The 21349-nt window shown below is 41.9% G+C and overlaps 1 protein-coding gene across 6 annotated transcripts in view; it reads right to left on the bottom strand.

The window, feature by feature from the left end:
- Positions 1-21349, bottom strand: part of khdrbs3 (KH domain containing, RNA binding, signal transduction associated 3) — a 183150-nt gene that overhangs the window by 88581 nt on the left and 73220 nt on the right. For all 6 annotated transcript variants that reach the window (XR_013887736.1, XR_013887735.1, XM_080194580.1 and 3 more), the window contains 2 exons: positions 20843-20961; positions 3805-3921 (listed from right to left, as the gene is read on the bottom strand). Coding sequence is in view for 4 of the 6 variants with exons in the window: in XM_080194580.1 (XP_080050706.1) it covers positions 3805-3921; positions 20843-20961 (236 nt within the window). In the remaining 2 variants the exon portion in view is untranslated. The remainder of the gene's footprint in view (positions 1-3804; positions 3922-20842; positions 20962-21349) is intronic.

The raw sequence follows: 21349 nt of genomic DNA, 5'->3' as shown, positions 1-21349 counted from the left end.
AGTATCTGTACTTAATTTGAGATCTAGGTAATAAATGGAAGCAAATTTAAAAGTCAACCCTAATCCCTTCCTTAACAAACATCCACATTAGTGCACTTTTTTTTAAAGCAACACAGACAGCAATCAACAGTGGGAACCTGAGCTGAACTTTTCCACCTACTCGCACTCGAATAACAAAAGCAGATTTAGTGGTGAACAGTTGTGCTGGCTGACAGTTCAACTCCACTTACCTGGCCTGGAAGGATTAATAAGCACACAAGGCAACATAGTTACCATACTGCCAGACAAGTAATCCTTAACATCCCAATTAATCTGAGTTTTGGTCCAGTTACTATGTTATGAGATGAAAGTAACACATTTTCAGAAGACAAAATTCAAAACTCAAGGTGTCATTTCAAATTCCTCTCGAACATATGGGAGTAAAGAAGTAATTGTTGACTTGTTAAAGTCTTGTAGAACAAAGAAATGAATCAACATTTTCACCAGAAGAAATTATTTAAATGTGCTACATGAAACTTTGTCAGCCTGCATATAGGTCTTTAAACTTTAAAGTTGAATTTTGAAGGGTCTTCAACAAAGAAACCTACTTTTTAAGCACACTAGTTTAGAAATAAAATTCCATATGGTTAGGTCAGAACTAACATACAGTTCTATTCAGAGCTTTCAGCACTGCACACGAACAGAAGTAAAATTAATTTCAATAGCTATCACAAATATAAATTAAAATAAATATTTAATAAGGCACATTTGCTGGTGACTTTAATGCCTCTTAGATGAAAGTTTAAAAATAGATGAGAGATATCCAATGAAGGAGCATTTCCTTGGCAACAGGATACTGTTCAATTTCCTTAACATTAATCATAGAATCGTAGAATCCTGCAGTGCAGAAGGAGGCCATTCTGCCCACCGACAACAATCAAACCCAGGCCCTATCCCCATTACCTCATGCGTTTGCCCCAGCTAGTCTCCCTGACAATAATGGAGAATTTAGCGTGGCCAATTAACCTAACGCGCACATCTTTAGACTGTGGGAGGAAACTGGAGGACTCAGAAGAAACCCAAACAGACACAGAGAGCACGTGCAAACTCCACACAGACAGTAACCCAAGCTGGGAATCGAACATGGGTCTGTGACGCTGTGAGGCAGCAGTGCTAACCACTCTGCCACCATGCCACCCAATGTTAAACTGAAGCCAATAAGCAAGACTGGAGTTGCCAAAAGCTTTCCTGAAAAAAGTCTTTTGAATTTTAATGCCACCAAAATCTTATAGATCGCCAAATTAATGTTTAGATGCTCTCTGGTAAATTGCTACCTGGTATATAAAATAAATCTAAAAAAAAACTTTCCATACCACAAATGTCCTTTAGGGAAGGAAATCTGCCATCCTTACCTGGTCTGGTCTACACATGGTCCAGAGCCACAGCAAAGTGGTTGCATATGCCCACAGCACTTTTTTTTTTTACACAGAGAGTGGTGGGTGCCTGGAACTCTTTGCTGGGTGAGATAGTGGAAGCAGATATGGTAGTGATTTTTAAGGGAATCTTGACAAGTGCATGAATGAGATGGGAACAGAGGGATATGGTCCCCGGAGCGTAGGGGCTTTTAGTTTAGTCAGGCAGCATGGTCGGTGCAGGCTTGGAGGGCTGAAGGGCTTGTTTCTGTGCTGTAATTTTCTTTGTTCTTTGACTCTCAACTGCCCTCTGAAATGGCCTAGCAAGCCATTCAGTTCAAGGGCAACTAGGGATGAGGAATAAATGCTGGCCAGCCAGTGACGCCATGTCTCATGAATGAATTTTAAAAAACACAACAATTTGAACATAAATGTGCACCACCTAATAAATATGAAGACAAAACAAGGGTCAAATTTAAATGCCATTAGTCTGAACATTTATTTGCAATTTATTTTATTTCCACTAATTCCCTTATTGCAAAATTTGCTTCATAACTTGTACCTTTACCAAGGCTTTTATGACCGGGGAGCCTCAGGCGCAAGATATATAGGGCATTTAAAATGAGCGCATTTGTTTACAGACGTGCAATTCTGCCAGTGCGCTCCCTCCAAATTATTAATAGCCATGAGTGCAGGTGCGATGCGGTGCGCGGATGGACAATTCCAGCTTAACTGGTCGGGTAGGAAATGCTATTACACATTATTCACTGGTTTCAATGGAAAGTAAAATAAGGCAGAGCGTAAACATTGAAATCAAAATCTAGACAGTTCGTCAACAAATGGGTGAAATTAAAATTGACCTCTTGTCTCAATGAACCCAGCAGCCTGGACATCAATGTTTACTGTGGCAGGAAAAGAGGGTCTGAACAAGAACAGTAGCTAGCATCGGACAAGACTACGGATGTGGATGTTTTGCCAATCTTCATCAGATCAGAAATAACAGAAGTGAGTGTAAAATAAAGGCTTTCAGCATACTTTAAGGACAGTCATACACATGTTAACATTTTGTGTTTGTAGTGTCCCGGGCACAACAGTGTTCAGCTGCTTCATCAATGATTTTTCCTTCAACAGAAGATCAGAAACCGAATGTCTGCTGATGATCACAGTACTCGGTATCAGACAAAGTCTCCGACACTGAAGAAATCCACGTCTATACGCAGCAAGACCTGGATAAAATTCAGGCTTCGGCTGTTATGTGATAAATTACATTCATGCTTCACAAATGCCAGACAATGGTTATCTCCAAAAAGAATCTGTTTACCACTGGAGTTCAATGGAATCACCATTACTAAATCTCCCACCATCAAGGGCCCCTCGGACCAGAAGCTTAACTGAACTAATAATACAAATACTGTGACTGCAAGAGTGAGAATTCTTCAATAACTTGCTCTAACTCCCAAATGCCAGCTCCAACCATCCCCACCATCCAGGGCAAAGCCACCAGCTTGGTTAGAACACCCATTCACTCCCTCCACTGCCAACACAGAAGGAACAACTATGTGCACCATCTCCAAGATGCACTGCAGCAACTAGCCAAGCCTCCTTCAAAAGCACCTTGCAAACCTCTATCACCCAGAACTCCAAACGATGATTGGGAACACCACTGCTTACAAATTTTCCTACAAGCCTCACATCATCCCAACTTGGAACTGTATTGCCATTTTTTCAAAGTTATTGGGTTAAAAACCTGGAACTCCATCCCTAACTGCACCGTAGGGATACATACAGCAGATCCACAGTTAACTCTGAGCATCTGTTCACAGGGTGTCAATGGTATCATAGTAGGTACTGACACCTCATTGCAAGGTAGAATTAACTTACACAGTTATCATAAAAGAGACTGGGGGTGGGGGGGGGTGTGGTTTGAGAGAGGGGAGAGGAGGTTGGAAAGAGGAGGGGAATAGTGGGGACATGTAAAAAAGGTCCACTGACCTTGGGTGGGATTTTCTGATTTTGGGGTAAGTGAAGTGGGAAAATCACATCCACTAAGTTTGTGCTTACAAGATAAAATTTTCTTGACTGTACTATCTGACCTTGATTTTCACCCAATCCCTGCTGCAGGAAACTAAACACAACAACCCAATGAATGTAAATCATAGCAATGTGGTAGTCCAGATACCTGCCTGATTTTCTTCTCTACCCATAAATCAAAACAAAGCGTCAATAATCTGAATAGACAGTGGTAATAAATTACTGAGATAATTATGCAAACTCTTTCGTTCTATTTCCTTCAAATAATATTTCAGAAGAAGTCCAACAATTGAGAAAACAAGTGTGGCCCAGGGAAACAAAAAACAATTAATATTGCCTTGATAAAATAACACTGAGCTACAAATATGTTAACAAACCTTACCTTTGCTTTGTCCCGCATGGATCCTTTGCCCAAAATGGACATTTTTGTCAATGTTTCTTCCTGCAACCTCTTCAAAGAATTACCACGTGGGCCCAATAGTTTTCCGACAAAGTTAAACTACAAGTAATGAGGAAAAAAAAATCATATTATTTCACACAGTTATTAGAAAAAGATCACATAATATAGTGAAATATCAGTACAGTTAGTGTACTGAGATTAAGGTTCTCTTAAAAAGAGCAAGGATTTACCAGAAATCCACATTTTCCTCATTCAAGAAATAGATGCCTACAATTTTTAGTTGTTTAAACCGGTAACAGTTAATCACATCTCCAAATGTCTCAAATTTGAAAATGAACCAAACGAGTAGCAAGGTGAACTCCAAACATTTTGCTAACAGTGATTTTTTTCAGGAGGAAACATTTTATAATTAATTCAAGCCAAAATTATATAATTTGACTGAACTGAAATATTCTCAGCTCTGATTACGAACACACCAGAAATTTAAACTTTAGATTATGTCTGTCATGAGCAAGGGTTGAATTTTAGAGACTGAAAAATCATTGTTCATTTTTACATTATGTATTTTATGTGAATGGTTTTAAATTTTGCATCTAGTTCTGCACCTGACATTGCAATTAATGGCAACCTCACTACAGAAGACACAAAAATATCACAAGAATATTTCAAAATTAAGTAGTAATAGTGAGGGAGGAACATAATCAATCACTCAGGAAAAGGTACTGGTTAAGCTAAGGTGACAAGTCGCCTGGACCGGATGGCCTTTTTTTTGAAAAAAATTACACATATACATGTACTTTTCTAAAAAAAAAATCGCAGGCCAGGCCAGTATTTATTTCCTATCTGAGTTGATCTTCAGGTGGTGATTGCGAGCTACGGTCTTGAACTGTTGTTGGTACATCCAGTGCTGTTACGGGGAGAATTCAAGGAATATTGACCCAGCAACAAACAAAGAACAAAGAACAATCCAGCACGGGAAACAGGCCCTTCGGCCCAACAAGCCCGCGCCGCCATCTTAACAAAGCATTTTCCTACACCTACCTTGACCCATGTGTATGCGTATGGTACCCCCACTGGAAACCAGATTCAGGGGAGAATAGTTTAGGGACAATTTGTTACACCAATCAGCCTAAGACCACATCTTTGGGGCGTGGGAGGAAACCGGAGCACCCAGAGGAACCCCAGCAACCATAGGGAGAATGCGCAAACTCCCACAGACACTGGCCCAAATCCACGTATCTGCTCAGCTAGCAGTGATAGTCACTGAGCTGTTGTGGTGTCCATCTGCTGGTCCAGTTTTAAGCACACACAACGACGCGAAGTACTAGGCCACTCTCGAAACATCCAAGAGCAGCCCACGCACGACCCACCGTGTGCATGCCCCTCGTTAGACAACAAGGTGGACCAACACACCTGCAGAGTAAAAGAGACAAAACACCAACATGTAGCATTAGATTTCCAGTAACGTCCCAAGGCTCTGACCCTTTTTAAAACCATCTCCTATAACCCTCTATCCCTGTTTCACTCATGTGCCTATCTAAGCAAACCTTAAACAAGTCCAGCGTGCCTGCCTCCACCACCTTACTTGGTAGTGCATTCCATACCCCCACGACCCTCTGTGTGAAAAACCGCCCTCTAGTATCCAAATTATACTTCTCCCCCCCTCACCCTTAGCTCGTGACCCCTCGTGATATTTGTCTCCAATCTAGGAAAAAGCCTGCCACTGTTTATGCTATCTATACCCTTCATTATTTTATACACCTCTATCAGATCCCCCCCTTAATCTCCGTCTTTCTAAGGAAAAGAGCCCCAGTTTACCCAATCTTTCCTCGTAACCCAGTCCTTCCATACCAGGCAGCATCCTGGTAAACCTGTTCTGCACTCTCTCCAGGGTCTCCACATCCTTCCGGTAGTGACCAGAACTGGATGCAGTACTCCAAATGCGGTCTAACCAACGTTCTGTACAACTGTAGCATTAGACGCCAGCTCCTATACTCTATACCCCTTCCTATAAAGGCTAGCATTCCGTAAGCTTTCTTCGCAAACTTCTCCACCTGGGTTGCCATCTTCAGAGACTTGTGCACTTGCACTCCCAGGTCCCTCTGCATTTCTATACTCCTAATTGGTCTACCCTTTATCATGTAACTCCTCCCTGCATTATTCCTTCCAAAATGCATCAGCTCACATTTATCAGGATTAAATTCCATCTGTCATCTATCTGCCCAATATACCAGCCTATCTATATCCTGCTGTGTCACCTGACAATCCTCCTCGCTATCCGCCAATCCTGCCACCTTGGTGTCATCTGCAAACTTGCTGATTACACCACGTACGCCCTCTTCCAAGTCATTTATATATATTACGAAAAGAGGTCCCAGTACTGAGCCCTGCGGCACACCACTGGTGACAGACCAGTTGCCTAGCCAGTTTTCAATCCATCTAGATACCTGTCCCTGTATCCCATGTGCCTTAACCTTTTCTACCAGCCTACCATGAGGGACTTTGCCAAACGCCTTACTGAAATCCATATAGATGACATCAACGGCTCGTCCATCGTCAACCGTTTTTGTCACCTCCTCAAAAAATTCTACCAGGTTCGTAAGGCAAGACCTCCCCTGAACAAAGCCAAGCTGCGGATCCCTAATCAGATCGTAACATAGAACACTACAGCACAAACAGGCCCTTCGGCCCACGAGTTGCGCCGATCACATTAACACCTATCAATCTATAGACCTATCTATAACCCCCAATACCATAAAACCCCATATACTCATCCAGAAGTCTTTTAAAAGACCCCAGCGAGTTCGCCTCTACCACCACTGACGGCAGCCGATTCCATTCACTCACCACCCTCAGTGAAAAACTTACCCCTAACATCACTTCTGTACTTTCCTCCCCGCACCTTAAATCTGTAACTGTGAAGGAGCGGATGGTGAGTGACATGGAGGGTACCTCCATCCAGTTAGAGGTGTTCCCAGGTATCTGCTCCTCCTATCCTTCTAGATGGTAATTGCTGAGAGTTTGGAAAGTGCTGCCTAAGGAACCTTTGAGTTCCTGTAGCGCATCCTTTAGATGGTACACACAGCTGCCACTGTCCTTTGTTAGTGGAGAAACTGAATGATTGTGGAAGGGGTAGCAATCTAAAGGGTTGCTTTGTCCTGGATAATGTCGAGATTGTGTTGTTAGAGCTGCACTCATACAAGCAATTGGACAGCATTCCATGACATTCCTGACTTTTGCCTTGTAGATGGTACACTAACTTCGGGGAGTCAGGAAGCGAGTTACTCGCCGCAAGATTTCTAGCTTGTTGACCTGCTCTGGTAGTTACAATATTTATATTGTTTGTCCAGTTTCTGGTCAATGGTAAGTGCCAGGATGCTGATAGTGGGGGATTCAGTGAAGGTAATCCCACTGAACGTCAAGGGACAATAATTACACGCTCTCGTTAAAAAAATGGTCTTTGCTTGTGTAACATGAACGTTACTTGCCACTTCTCTGCACAAGCCTAGACATTGTCCAGGTTTTTCTGCATTTGAACATGGACTGCTTTAGTGTCTGATGAGCCAAGAAGTGTGTTGAACATTGGGTAGTCATCAGCAGTGCATTTTAAGGAATACTTCCTTCAATCTTAGTCATGCTTACTGTGTCAAATAAAGAGAGGGGCTAAAACTCCGGCATACCAACCACAATCTGGTAAAAACGTCAAATAAAATTCTTATTTTTTTGTGCAACTCAGAAGTATTTCCATAGAAGATTGCTGGACATTTTATACTTCATAGTTCTGGGACTGAATTTGCATGGAGAGCACACAACTGGTGTGCCAGTTGTCTAGCACAATCCTGCTCTCGAGCCATCTCCAGAAGGAAACAAGCCAAATCAGCTTGGTAAGGCCTACTGTCGTAGGCTCCTCTGGGAAGTATCAGGGTTCAATGTAGCTGCCTGGAGGTGCTCTCCCAACGTATCACCCTGCATGCCTGGCCTCAGCTTCAGGCAGCCATGTGGAGGCGTTCCCAATCTGCTGAAAACATTTTTTGTATGTGTTAAAGTTGAAGAACTTAATGGAGCACTTCCAACTGGGTATATCCTTTTACTGACAAAGCCAAGTTTCTGCTTCATCTCTGGAGGTCCTACTATTGGCCCTCCAGCTATCTGTCTCCTATCCTTGAAGATGGTGAGCCTGCCATCTGGTCATTTATCGGCCAATTCAGGGAAAATTGGAACCACGTTCGTGAAACCCCGGTCCACTCCTCCATTGCTCTCAACCCTTCATCCCCTTCCCATGTAATCACAGAAGGTGCAATACCTGCCCCCTTTAGCTCCTCCTTCACTGCTCATAGCCCCAGTCTTCTCAGGTGAAGAAGCATTTCAATTGCACCCCAATGTGGTGTACTGTATTTGCTGCTCCCAATGCAGCCTCCTCTATATTGAGAGACTAAACACTGGCTGCTTTGCAGAACAGTTTTGCTCACTTGGCAATCAGTACTCCAACTTTCTTGTCACTTGCCATTTCAACTCACCACCTTGCTCCCATATCGTCATGTCTATCCTTGCCTTATGGAATGCTCCAGTGAAATCAAATGCAAACTGGAGGAACAACACCACCTCCTCCAAATAGGCAAGTTACAGCCTTCTAGACTCAACATTGACTTCAACAACTTTAGGCTGTGAACTTTCCTCTCCACCTTAATCACTCTTCTGTTTTCCTCAACGCAAATCCCCCAGAGAGCTACTTGTCACTTGGCCTTTAGTTTTGCTTTCATAAGAACATAACACAAGAACATAAGAAATAGGAGGAGTAGGCCATCTAGCTCTTCGAGCCTGCCCCGCCATTCAATGAGATCATGGCTGATCTGAAGTGGATCAGTTCCACTTTCCCACTCTCTCCCCATAACCCTTAATTCCCTTGTCTATCAAAAACCTAGCTACCCATGATTTAAATATATTTAGCGAGGTAGCCTCCACCACTTCAACGGGCAGAGAATTCCAGAGATTCACCACCCTTCGAGTGAAGAAGTTCCTCCTCAACTCCGATCTAAACTCACCCCCTCACCCACCACCCCCCCCCCACCCATCTTGAGGCTGTGCCCGAGTCCTGCTATCCTTTCTAAGCGGGAAGAATCTCTCTGCCTCTACCCCATCCATCCCTTTCATTATCTTATACGTCTCTATAAGATCCCCCTTCATCCTTCTAAACACCAACGAGTACAGACCCAGTCTATTTAGTCTCTCCTCATAGGCCAACCCCCTCATCTCTGGTATCAGCCTAGTGAACCTCCTCTGCACACCCTCCAGGGCTAATCTATCCTTCCACAAGTGCGACGACCAAAACTGCACACAGTACTCCAGCTGCGGCCTCACCAGTACCCTGTACAGTTGCAGCAAGACTTCCCTACTTTTATATTCTAACCCCCTCGCTATAAAGGTCAACATTCCATTCGCCTTCTTGATCACCTGCTGCACCTGTGGACTGGGTTTTTGCGACTCATTCACAAGGACCCCCAGGTCCCTTTGCACTGTAGCATGCTGCAGCTTTTGGCCTTTTAAATAATAATCTCTCCTACTATTATTTCTGCCAAAGTGGATAACCTCACACTCGCCAGCATTATACTCCATACTTTCACTGAGCATAGACCCATGTTCTCTTATTAATATATTCTGCTACCTGACCTTTATGCCACAATCAACACCTTCTTTAGTCCTTAATGCTACCATCAAAACTTGCTTTGTCTGGTGTTCTTGATATCTTTAGCATCTCTCCTTAACTCTGATATATCCCTGACCTTCCATTCTGCTCCACCTCCTCCAAGTAATTAATCACATTTCTATCCCTCTTCAGCTCTGAAGAAGAGTTGCTTAAAATGTTAACGGTTTCTCTCTCTACTGATGCTGCCAGACCTGCTAAGTTTATGCAGCATGTTATGTTTGCTAATTGGTTAGATTCTATCTTGTTGGAGATGATCATTGCCTGTGGCACAAATATTACTTCTCACCATCAGCCCAAATATGAATGTTATCCAAGTTTTAATACACATAAAAACTGTCACTTTCAACACCTGAGTTGCCATCAATTTTATTTCAGTGTAATGACCAGTGAATATCCTCAATTTCGACCTTATGTTGGGGGAAGATCATTGATAAAGCAGCTGAAGATGCTTGGGCTTTACCCTGACAAGTGCCTACCGCAAGGTCCTGTGGCTGTGAGGTGCTATCAAAAGCAAGCTCAACAAATACTATGCAACTTCCTATACATATCATGTACTGTAACCGTAGCTTCTCAAAAATAATAACAAGGAATAGATCAATTAACTGGAGCAATGAAGATGGTAAAGTTCTGGACAGAAGAATAGTGATACGTCTTTAGCTGACATTCGTATATTATTTTTCAAATAAGAACAGATGCAATTCCTGAATGGGGAAATTTAAGTTGGTAAATCTCTGCTAGTTATCCAAAGTGCACTGTTATACCAGAATATACAATCACAATGCATTATAAGCATATTAACTGATACTAGAAGGTAGCTGGAATGTGATTGGTTCCCACTGAAGCTTTAAATACTGGCATTAATAAGAACATAGAGCTAGGAGCAGGAGGAGGCCATTTGACCCCTTGAGCTTGCTCTGCCATTCAATAAGATCGTGGCTGATCTTTTTGTGGACTCAGCTCCACTTACCCGCCCGCACACCATAACCCTTAATTCCTTGACTGTTCAAAAATTTATCTATCCTTAACATTCAATGAGGTAGCATCAACTGCTTCACTGGGCAAGGAATTCCACAGATTCACAACCCTGTGTGTGAAGAAGTTCCTCCTCAACTCAGCCCTAAATCTGCTTCCCCTTATTTTGAGGCTATGCCCCCAAGTTATAGTTTCACCCGCCAGTGGAAACTTTTCTGCTTCTATCTTATCTATTCCCTTCATATTCTTATATGTTTCTGTAAGATGTCCCTTCACTCTTCTGAATTCCAATGGGTATAGCCGCAGTCTACTCAGTATCTCCTCATAAGCCAATCCTCTCAACTCCGGAATCAATCTAGTGAATCTCTTCTGCACCCCCCTTCAGTGCCAGTATATCCTTTCTCAAGTAAGGAGACCAGAACTGTACAGAGTACGCCAGCACCTTATACGAGGGGCTGGGTTACGAGGAAAGGTTGGAGAAACTGGGACTGTTCTCCTTGGAAAGACGGAGATTGAGGGGGGACATGATAGAGGTATGTAAGATACTGAAGGGAATAGACAGAGTCAATAGTGAGAGACTGCTCCCTAGATTGGTTACAAATACAAGAGGACATGATTTAAGGGTGAGGGGGGAGAGGTATAATTTGGATATGAGAGGAAGGTTCTTTACGCAGAGAGTTGTGGGGGTATGGAACGCGCTACCGAGTAGGGTGGTGGAGGCGGGAACGTTGGACTCGTTTAAGGTTCAGTTAGATAGGCACATGAGTGAAACGAGGATGGAGGGCTATGGTAGGGGTTATTAAATAAGGGTTAGAACCTCGGGAGACGCCGGAAAGGCAGGCTTGTGATTAACGTTTTTGTCTTTTTATTCCGCAGGTGGAGGTCCACCTCGTTATCAAACGAGGGGCATGCACATGGTGGGTCGTGCGTGGGCTGCTCTTGGAGGTTCCGGGAGTGGCCTAGTACTTCGTGTCGGTGTGTGTGCTTGATCCTGGACCGGTAGACGGGCGCCGCAACAGCTCGGTGACTAGCACTGCTAGCTGTGCACATACATGGATTTGGGCCTGTGTCTGTGGGAGTTTGTGCATTCTCCCTGTGGATGCATGGGTTTCCTCCGGGCGCTCCGGTTTCCTCCCACACCCCAAAGATGTGCTCTTAGGCTGATTGGTATACCAAATTGACACTATTCTCCCCTGAATCTGGCTAAGTCAGGGGTTCTATTTGTAGATACGCAGGGTAGAATAGGTGTAGGGTGATGCGGCGGCGTGGGCTTGTTGGGCCGAAGGGCCTGTTTCCCGTGCTGGGTTGTTCTTTGTACAACTGCAACATAACCTTACTGTTTTTAAACTCCATCCCTCAAGCAATGAGGGATAAAATTCCATTTGCCTTCTTAATTTCCTGCTGTACCTGCAAACCGTTGCGATTCCTGCACAAGGACTCTTGCACAGCAGCATGCTGTCATTTTTTTACCATTTACATAATAATCAATTTTGCTGTTACCCCTACCAAAATGGATGACCTCACATTTACTAACATTGTACTCCATCTGCCAGACCCTTGCCCACTCACTTAGACTATCTATACCCCTTTGCAAACTCTGTCCTCTGCACACTTTGCTCTGCCACTCATCTTAGTGTCATCTGCAAAAGTTATTACATCCCCTTCTCATCCTCTAAAGGATCAATGTTTACTTTAGCCACTCTTCTGTTTTATATATTTGTAGAAGCTTTTGCTATCTGTTTTTATATTCTGAGCTAGTTTATTCTCATAATCCATCTTACTTTTCTTTACAGCTTTTTTCGTAGCTTTCTGCTGACCTTTAAAGATTTCCCAATCCTCTAGGTTCCCACTAATCTTTGCCACTTTGTATGCATTTTCTTTCAATTTGACACTCTCCTTTATTTCCTTAAATATCCAAGGCTGATCATCTTTTTTTCTACATTCCTTCCTCATTACTGGTATATACTTTTCCTGAGCACTGAGAAAGATCACTTTGAACGTCCTCCACTGTTCCTCAATTGTCCCACCATAATGCCTGGTCAAAATCAAACAACAAATATCCCAACATTTAATTCAATTCAAGGTGATTAACCCAAGCTATCAAGAAAATAAGTGTTTTAAGATATATAAAAATAATAAAATTATTTATAGCATAAAAAGACTGACATGATTGCCAGATACTATTTCCTTGAATTCTCCCCCTCCCCACCCACAATTCAGCAAGTGTTTCCTGTTCTTTTGATTTCTCTACATGGTGTGTGCAAATTTTCAAAGAAAAATAAACTCTAATTAAATTTAAATTTATTCTTCGCCTGAGAAATTATTCATGTCAAAAAAGGACAGTCTTGCAAAAACTGCACTGACTATTTAACACTGGCTGGTGAGCCATGTCATCAATGGTAGCATAATACATTTGTATCCACTTTTCTTTTCCTTCAATTCATGGGATATATGCACCATTGGTTAGGTTATCATTTATTGTACATCACCAATTGTCCTTGATGTGGTGATGCACTGCCTTCTTGAACTGCTGCAGCCTAGGTGTTGTAGATACATCATTGTACAGTTTAGAAGGAAGTTCCAGGATTTAGAACCAGTGACAATGCAGGAACGGCGATATATTTCTAAGTTAGATTGATGTGTAGCTTGGAGGAGATCTTCCAGGTGGTGATGTTCCCATGCATTTGCTGCCCTTGTGCTTACTGGGGGTTCAATTAGCTCAGTTGATTGGACAGCTGGTTCATGATGCAGAGCAACGCCAACATGGTGGCACAGTGGTTAGCACTGCTGCCTCACAACACAAGAGACCTGGGTTTGATTCACAGCTTGGGTCACTGTCTGCAGAGTTTGCATGTTCTCCCCGTGCTTGCGTGGGTTTCTTCCGGGTGCTCTGGTTTCCTCCCACAGTCCGAAACATGTGCTGGTTAGGTGCTCTGGCCATGCTAAATTTTCCTTCAGTGTACCCAAACAGGCACCAGTGTGTGGCAACTAGGGATTTTCACAGTAATGGCATTGCAGTATTAACGTAAGCCTACTTGTGACACTAATTAAATAAACTTAAACTTCAATTCCTGTATCGGCTGAGGTTATTCACGAAGGCCCACCTTCTTAATCTTGCCCCTCAACTGAAGGGTGGTAATCCTCAGGTTAAATCATCACCAATCAGCTCTCCCCCTCAAAAGGGAGAGCAGCCTATGGTTATCTGGGACTACGGCGACTTCACTTTTACCCAGGTGGTAGATATCATGGGTTTGGAAGGCACTGTCAAAAGATCTTTAATGAGATACTGCCATCCTTCATGTAGATGGCACACATTGCTGCCACTGTGAGTTGGCTGTGGAGTGAGTGAATGTTTAAGATTTAAACGGGGTGCCAATCAAATGGATGGTTTGTCTTGGTTTGTATCAACCTTCTGGAGTGAGTTTGGAGCTATATTCATCAAGGCAAATGGAGAGTATTCCATCACACTCCTGATTTGTGACTTGAATGATGTCCAGAAGCATCATAATCCAAAGCCCTCAGTGAGTGTGCAATGATTCAAGTTCCATAGGCATTTCCAAAAAACAGGTTAATCCATAGCTAACTTTGTGGTAGAGCTATGACAGCTTTCAGAACACTAATTTTGGAACAGCTTCAGAAGATGAGAGAGACAGACTAGTCCGCACGTTAACAAGGACAACATTCAGGACCAGCTGTTAGAAAAAAAAAACACATTTACTTTTAAGTAGGTTCTAGAAATTTCTCGGGGCATGGAAATGGTTGCTAGCCATGCAAGAGCAATTCAGCAGGCTAATGACGGTGCCCAGGCAGGAACGCTGCAACAAGTATAGAAAAAACTTTCAGGAAAAAAAGCTAAAGCAGTGGAGTGTTTTAAGTGTGGAGGGCTACACTATGCCAATAATTGCAAGTTTATGGATGCTGTTTGTCACCAATGCAGCAAGGGCACTTAGCAAGAAATGCAGAGGAAAGACAAAGGTTGAAGATAAAAACTGGGAGACCAGTAAGGAGTACATTGAAAGAGTCAGGTCTACAGCTAACAAAGGCATGGATGAAGGTTTTCACAAGCTGATGGATTGAAGCTGAAACAGCAGCAGAGTCAAGTGATGGTATGGAGATGAAAATAACTAGTCTCGGATATGTGGTCAGAAGTTCAATCTCGCCCTGGCAACTATGTGAACCAACTTCCGTTGCACTGGGTCAAGTGCTACAGAAGTTGGTTCAGATAGTTGCCAGGGAGAGGGTTGGAGTTAGTAGCTAGGGAATGGAGTTTATAGCAGGCACTGACAACAATGGCGTCGGTAGTTCTAATATTTAATTAAAGAAATTTTAGCCATGCAGTGCTGGTTGTCTCCAACAAGCAGTCTGATAATTTATAGAGAGTGAAGTAGTATGAGGTGTGGAAAAATTGGGTATCATATGTAAACGTAAGAAAAAAGGTATGTTTTTGGACATAACTGGAGGGTTGCATGTAAATGACAAATCACAGAATCACCTAACTGTAACAGCGCTGAAGACAGCAACTTAGCTCATCATCTCCGAACCAGCTTTCAGCTCATACCATTCCCTGCCACCCCCGTCATGCTGCACATTCTTCTTTTTCAGATAACAGCCCAATTCTGTTGGGAATGCTTCAATGGAGCCTGCCTCCATCGCACTCAAAGTACGTTCCAAACCCTAACTATTTGCTGCATAAAATAAGTTCCTCTCATATCACTCGTTTCTTTTACTAAATACTTCAATTATGTGCCTTCTTATTCCCAATCCTTTCACAAATGCAAACAGAATTTCTCTATTTACTTAGTCCAGACGCTTCATTATTTTGAATACCTCTTTCAAATTTCCTCTCAGTTTTCTTGCCTTCAAGAAAAACAGTCCTAACTTCTCCAATCTATCTCCATAGCTGAAGTTCCTCATCCTTAGAACGATTCTCATAACTTTTCTGCATTGTCTATCGCCTTCACATCTTCCTTAAAGTGCAGCACTCCGAACTGGACGCAATACTCCAGCTGAGGTTGAACTAGTAACCGATTCGAATTCAACGTAACTTCCATGTTCTTGTACTCTATTTCCGCAGTAATAAAGCCAGCTTAAATGACTTATACACACATACACCTAGGTCCTTCTGCTTTTTCATCCCCTGTTGCTTTTCCACATTCTTACTACCAAAAGGAATAGTTTTATGTTTCTCTGCATTGAACTTCACCTACTCCTGTCTGCCAATTTTACCAACTTGTTATGTCCCTTTAAAGTTCTAAACTATTCTCCTCACAGTTCAAAATACTTGTACACCAAGGATAGATCATCAATATATAACCAGGAATAACAAAGGTCCCAATGCTGACCCCTGGGCATCTCCACTACAAATGTTCCCCAGCAGGAATAACATCCATTAAATACTACCCTCTGTTTCCTGATGCTAATGCAATTCTATATCCATGTTGCCACAGTTCCTTTTATTCCATGAGCTATAACCCTGCTATCAAGTCTGATATATGACGCTGTATTAAATGCCCTTTGGAAGTCCATGTACATTTCAAAAGTATTGTCCTTATCAACCTTGTAATCTCCTGAAAAGAATCCAGCACATTAAACAAGATTTTCCCTGAAGAAATCCATGTTAGCTTCCCTTAATTAATCTACATTTGTCCATCTGACCATTAATTTTGTCCCAAATTATTGTTTCCAGAAGTTTCTCCACCACTGAAGTTAAATTGGCTGGCTTGTAATCGCTAGGCTCATCCTCGCACTCTTTTTTTGAACTTCAGGGTTACACGTGCAATTATCCACTCATCTGGGACCATGCCTAAGTCTAAGGAAGATTGAAAAATCATGGTCAGTGCCTCCAATTTCCATTCTTACTTCCTTTAGTATCCTTGCATCTATGTCATCCAGTCCAGGCGCTTAATCAACTTTTAAGTAGAGATAACCTAACCAATACTTCCTCCTTTTCAATTTTAAATCTATCTCGTGTCTGAATTACCTAAGAACATAAGAAATAGGAGCAGGAGTAGGCCATCTAGCCCTTTGAGCCTGCCCCGCCATTCAATAAGATCATGGCTGATTTGAAGTGGATCAGTTCCACTTTCCCACCTGCTCCCCATAATCCTTAATTCCCTTATCTATCAGAAATCTATCTACCTGTAACGGCCACTAGATTCTGTGATCTGAGTAGCATCATCTTTCTCGGTAAAGACCGATGAAAAGTAGTTATCTCAGCTATGACCACCACCATCATGTGAAAATCCCCTTTTGGTCCACAATAGGCTCCACTCCTCCTTTAACATGCCTATAGAAGACTTTGGGATTCCCTTTTATGCTAGTGCTGTGTCTTTTTTCATATTCCCTCTTTGCTTCTTCACCTCTCCTCTGAACCTTTTGTATTTAGCTTGGTTTTCAACTGTACGTTCAACTTGATACCTGTCATAAGCACACTTTTGCGTCGTTATCTCAATTTTTTTCCCTTATCATCCAGGGAGCTATTCGATTTGTATGTCCTACGTCAATTATCTCAAAAGGAAATTGAATAGGTACATGAGGAAAATAAACTTTAGTACTACGATGTGAAGTTGGGGAATGGGAATGACTCAATTGCTCTAGACAGCCAGCATGGATTTCATGGGCGACCATGATCCCAAGACAGGACAGAAAGAAGCCAGATGGTCCATTGTGCCTATGCTTCAGTGAAGCTATTAATTGCACCCATGAATTTTAACCCATTGGCCTCATTCCTTTTTCCCTTCAAGTATCCAAATTTCTTACTGAAAACTACTATCGACTCTGCTTCTACCACCCTTTCGACAGTGACTTCCAACCCTAACCTACAGTTGCAGAAAACAAAAATTCTTTTTTTTTTGTCAACTCCCTTAGGAACTGATTTTAAATATTTCTATCAAATTTTCTCAGTCTTTTCTGATGAAAGGTAAACAACTCCAGCTTCTCTCTTTCAATCTTCCCCTGTCCTTACATCCCTGGAACTATTCTAATAAATCTCTTCAGTACTTTCTCCACTTCCTTCCTTTAGGAATTGGATGTCGCATACAAGTTTTAACACAACTTCCTGACTTTAATTTAAAAACCCCAAGAACCATTTGCTTTGTTAACCTGTCCTGCCACTGTCAAAGATTTGTACTCATACACACTCAGATTTCTTGAATCTTGTTTGACATTATATAAATTATATTACCTTTCCTATAGGAACATGATTCTTCCTCAAATTATTCTTAACATGTTGTTACAGAGCTACAGATACAACCCATGTCCCTTTTGTGAGGTGCAGACAGGCTTTGACTTTTTTTTGTCCAGTGATGGGTAGGTATGATTTTAATTAGTTTAGCGTTTGTAGTTGTTACCCAATGGCATCAAAGACTGTCATTCAAAGAATAAAAATGGTATGAAAAATATTTGATATCCGCATTTCTAATTTTCTACACAAAACAGAAATATACAAGTTAATGCCATAGTATGTTTGCATTAAAAAAAGGCTTGAAAACCTCAACTTGAACACTGCAGTTATTAAGGACCTAAGTGAGACTACATCTGGAGTAGTGTGTGCAGTTTTGGTCTCCCTACCCAAGGAAGGATATACTTGCCATGGATGGAAATGCAGTGGAGATTCATTAAGCTGCTACAGGTACTGGTGAGACTGTCCTACGAGGTATGAGGCCTGTATTCACCAGAGTTTACAAGGATGAGAGGAGATGTGATTGAAAGGTATAAAATTCTAACAGGGCTGGAGAGGGAGGATGTTTTCCCTTACTTGGGAATCTATAACCAGGAGATTCATTCCCAGGATATGGAGTAGACTATTAAAGACTGAGACGAGGAAAAATTTATTCACTCAAAAGGTAGTAAACCTTTGGAATTCTCCAGCAAAGAAGGCTGTGAAGGCCAAGTTACTGAATGTATGCAGTCCAAAGATGTCCAGCGTTAGGTGGATTGGCCATGGTAAATTGCCCCTTAGAGTTGGGGGGATTAACTAGGATAAATGCATGCCATTATGGGGATAGGGGCTGGGTGGGATTGTGGTCAGGATAGACTCGATGGGCCTAATGGCCTCCTTCTGCACTGTAGGATTCTATTCAAGGAAAAGATGGATTTATTTTTAGATTTTAATGGCATCAGGGGGTATGGGAGAAAGCAGGAATACAGTATTGAGATTGAGGATGAGCCATGACCATGCTGAATGGTGGAACACGCTCAAAGGGCTGAATGGCCTATTCCTGCTCCTAGTTTCTTTTGATTTATTATTTGCCTGCTATACAGACAAGCATACTGTACATAAAGGAAAGGAAAGGGTGCAGAATGCAGAATGTAGTGTTACAGTCAAAACTGGGGTGTATAGAATGATCAACTTAATATATGAAGTAGATCCATTCAAATGACTGATGGCAACAGGAAAGAAGTTGTTCTTAAGTTGCTTGGTACGTGACCACAGACTTGTGTGTCTTTTTCCTGTTGGAAGAAGATGGAAGAGAGCATGTCCAGAGCACGTGGAGTCCTTGATTATGCTCGCTGTTTTACCAAAGCAGTGGGAAGTGTAGACAGGGTCAAGAAAGTTGAGTACTTCAGGTTAATTTTACCATTTGAACTATAACATTCATTATTTCTGATCTTTACACTAACTTGTTTCAAAATCAAAAAGATTAAATTTTATACTCAACATATTACAATAATGAATTAAGGGGATGGCCAGTTTTATACAGTAGGCACTTTAATCTTGGGAATAATATCCAACAAGTTTTAGTATGTTTTTTAAAAAAAAAATCAGACTAAAGTAAAATATAGTGCCATAGCTTAGTCAATTAAATTAGGATGTTATCTTAGCATTGCTAAACAATTGAACTTGTGTAAAAAGCTGTACAATACAAAACCACTTGTCATCAACAACTTACATTTACATAGCACCTTCAATATAACATACCATCCCAAAGTATTTTGCATGCATTTTATTAAACAAAATATGAAACCTAGCCACACAGAAATTAGGCCAAGCAACGAATGTTTGGTTAAAGAAATGGGTTTTAGGGAGTGGTAGTAATGAAATTCCAGAGCTTAGGACCTTGGCAAATGAAAGCATGGAGTAATTAAAATCAAGAATGCTTAAGAGGCCAGAATTAGATGAGTGCACATAGTTCGGAGAATTGCAGCAGTGAAGGAGGTCACAGAAATAGGGAGGGTTGAGGTCAGGGAGGGATTTGATCAGCCAGTGATCATCTATAGGAAAGCTGCAACTTCCTCAGGTGTTCAACTGGACTGCAACCACAAACAGAGCTTCCACAGTGTTGTGCTTGTGTTCCTGTCAGTTGCCATGACTCTTTCATCTTCCACCACTCCAAGCTTCCTCAAATCCTTACTTCAACCCTCAAATACTTGGATGAATCATAGGGAATGAGATAGCCCAGAATGAGGAGATAGAACCAATGCAACCTGCTCAGTCAAGCAACAACAGAGGAGGCCAATGAGCTTCTAAAGTTCTGATTCCATTGCCTGGACTGGTTGGGTGGTGTCCTCCATACATGACTGCCATTTGTAATGACCATCTCTAACAAGAATAAATCTAGCCATTATTCCTTGACATACAACACTATCTCTGAACTGCCACCATCAACATCCATGGGGTTACCATTGACAACTCAACTGCAAAAGCCAAATTATGTGGCTAAAAAGAGCAGATTTTGGGATTTTTTTTAAAACGGGGTTGCCCTGCTCTATGTGGCAAATGGTCCAGTTCTCTTGTGATAGCTCGCTTCCCTCTGGCAGAAACCACAGATCTTCCTTCAGGACATTCAGCAGCTTCATCTGACCTACCTTTGTTCTCATCCCCATTAGCTCAAGATGGAAATGAAACCCATCACCATACCAAATAAGGATTTCCCCATATGAAAATCTAAATTATTATTAGCGTCTGCCGTTGCCTCGAGACAGATTTCTGACCCAACAACACACATGTTCGTTTCCAGCCTTGTCGGTGACAGTTCAGACACAGGTATTAGATCAAAAAATCACAAGCTATGGTAAGTTGCATCTATTATGACAGCTGCATTCTAGTAAACTCAGAATGCATTTTTGCCAAAAATCACTGAAGTGCCTCATGGGCAAGATGGAAGATTTAAAACATAAGCAATAAAAGCTCTGAAGAAGAAACCACAAAGAATTTGATAAAGACCCAGAATGGATTCTTTCCTTCCAAGACAAGGGGTGTCCAGACCAAGAATGTATCATCCCCAAACTGTTACCCTATCTGTTCACAATGAATCCAATAAACTGTTAGCTTATCAACTTTAAAGGATCAGACAAATTCAAAAATATTAATAGCTTATGAATGCACTCAATGAGCTTCCTTACCTTAGGGAACTGCTTTACAGGAATTAACACCTTCTGAGCCAACTTCATGTTTTTGTTACTGACCACATCCACAAACTTTTCTTCATCGCTTCCCTCACCTGCTTCTATTTTGGTTATTTCTACAAAGGAAAAACAAAGATCACAATCGGCATGTGCTCAAACTTCTATTCAACATCCATGTATAACACACAGCAGCAATAACATATACTCCCTGCCCCAAGATGTGAGCACAGTAAGAAGTCTCACAACGAGGTTAAAGTCCAACAGGTTTATTTGGTAGCAAAAGACGTGATCACTCAGACTCTGGACTCCATCCCACACCCTCTCTTCAGTCCCTAAGCTCAAGCCTCCACAGGTCCTATATCCCTGACCCAACCAGAAATCCAAGATATACCATTCAGTCCAGTATTTATGGATCTTCCTTGGACTCCATGGAGTCCCAGCAGTAGCCTCTGCTATGTCCTGGCGCTGCTAGGGCTACTCAAGTACTTGAGGGCAGGAATTCCT

This window comes from Carcharhinus amblyrhynchos, chromosome 8 (assembly GCF_965287045.1).
Source record: "Carcharhinus amblyrhynchos chromosome 8, sCarAmb.v2.hapA, whole genome shotgun sequence".
Classification (NCBI taxonomy): domain Eukaryota; kingdom Metazoa; phylum Chordata; class Chondrichthyes; order Carcharhiniformes; family Carcharhinidae; genus Carcharhinus; species Carcharhinus amblyrhynchos.
The sequence above is the reverse complement of the archived record's forward strand: the minus strand, read 5'-3'. Positions and strand labels throughout refer to the sequence as shown.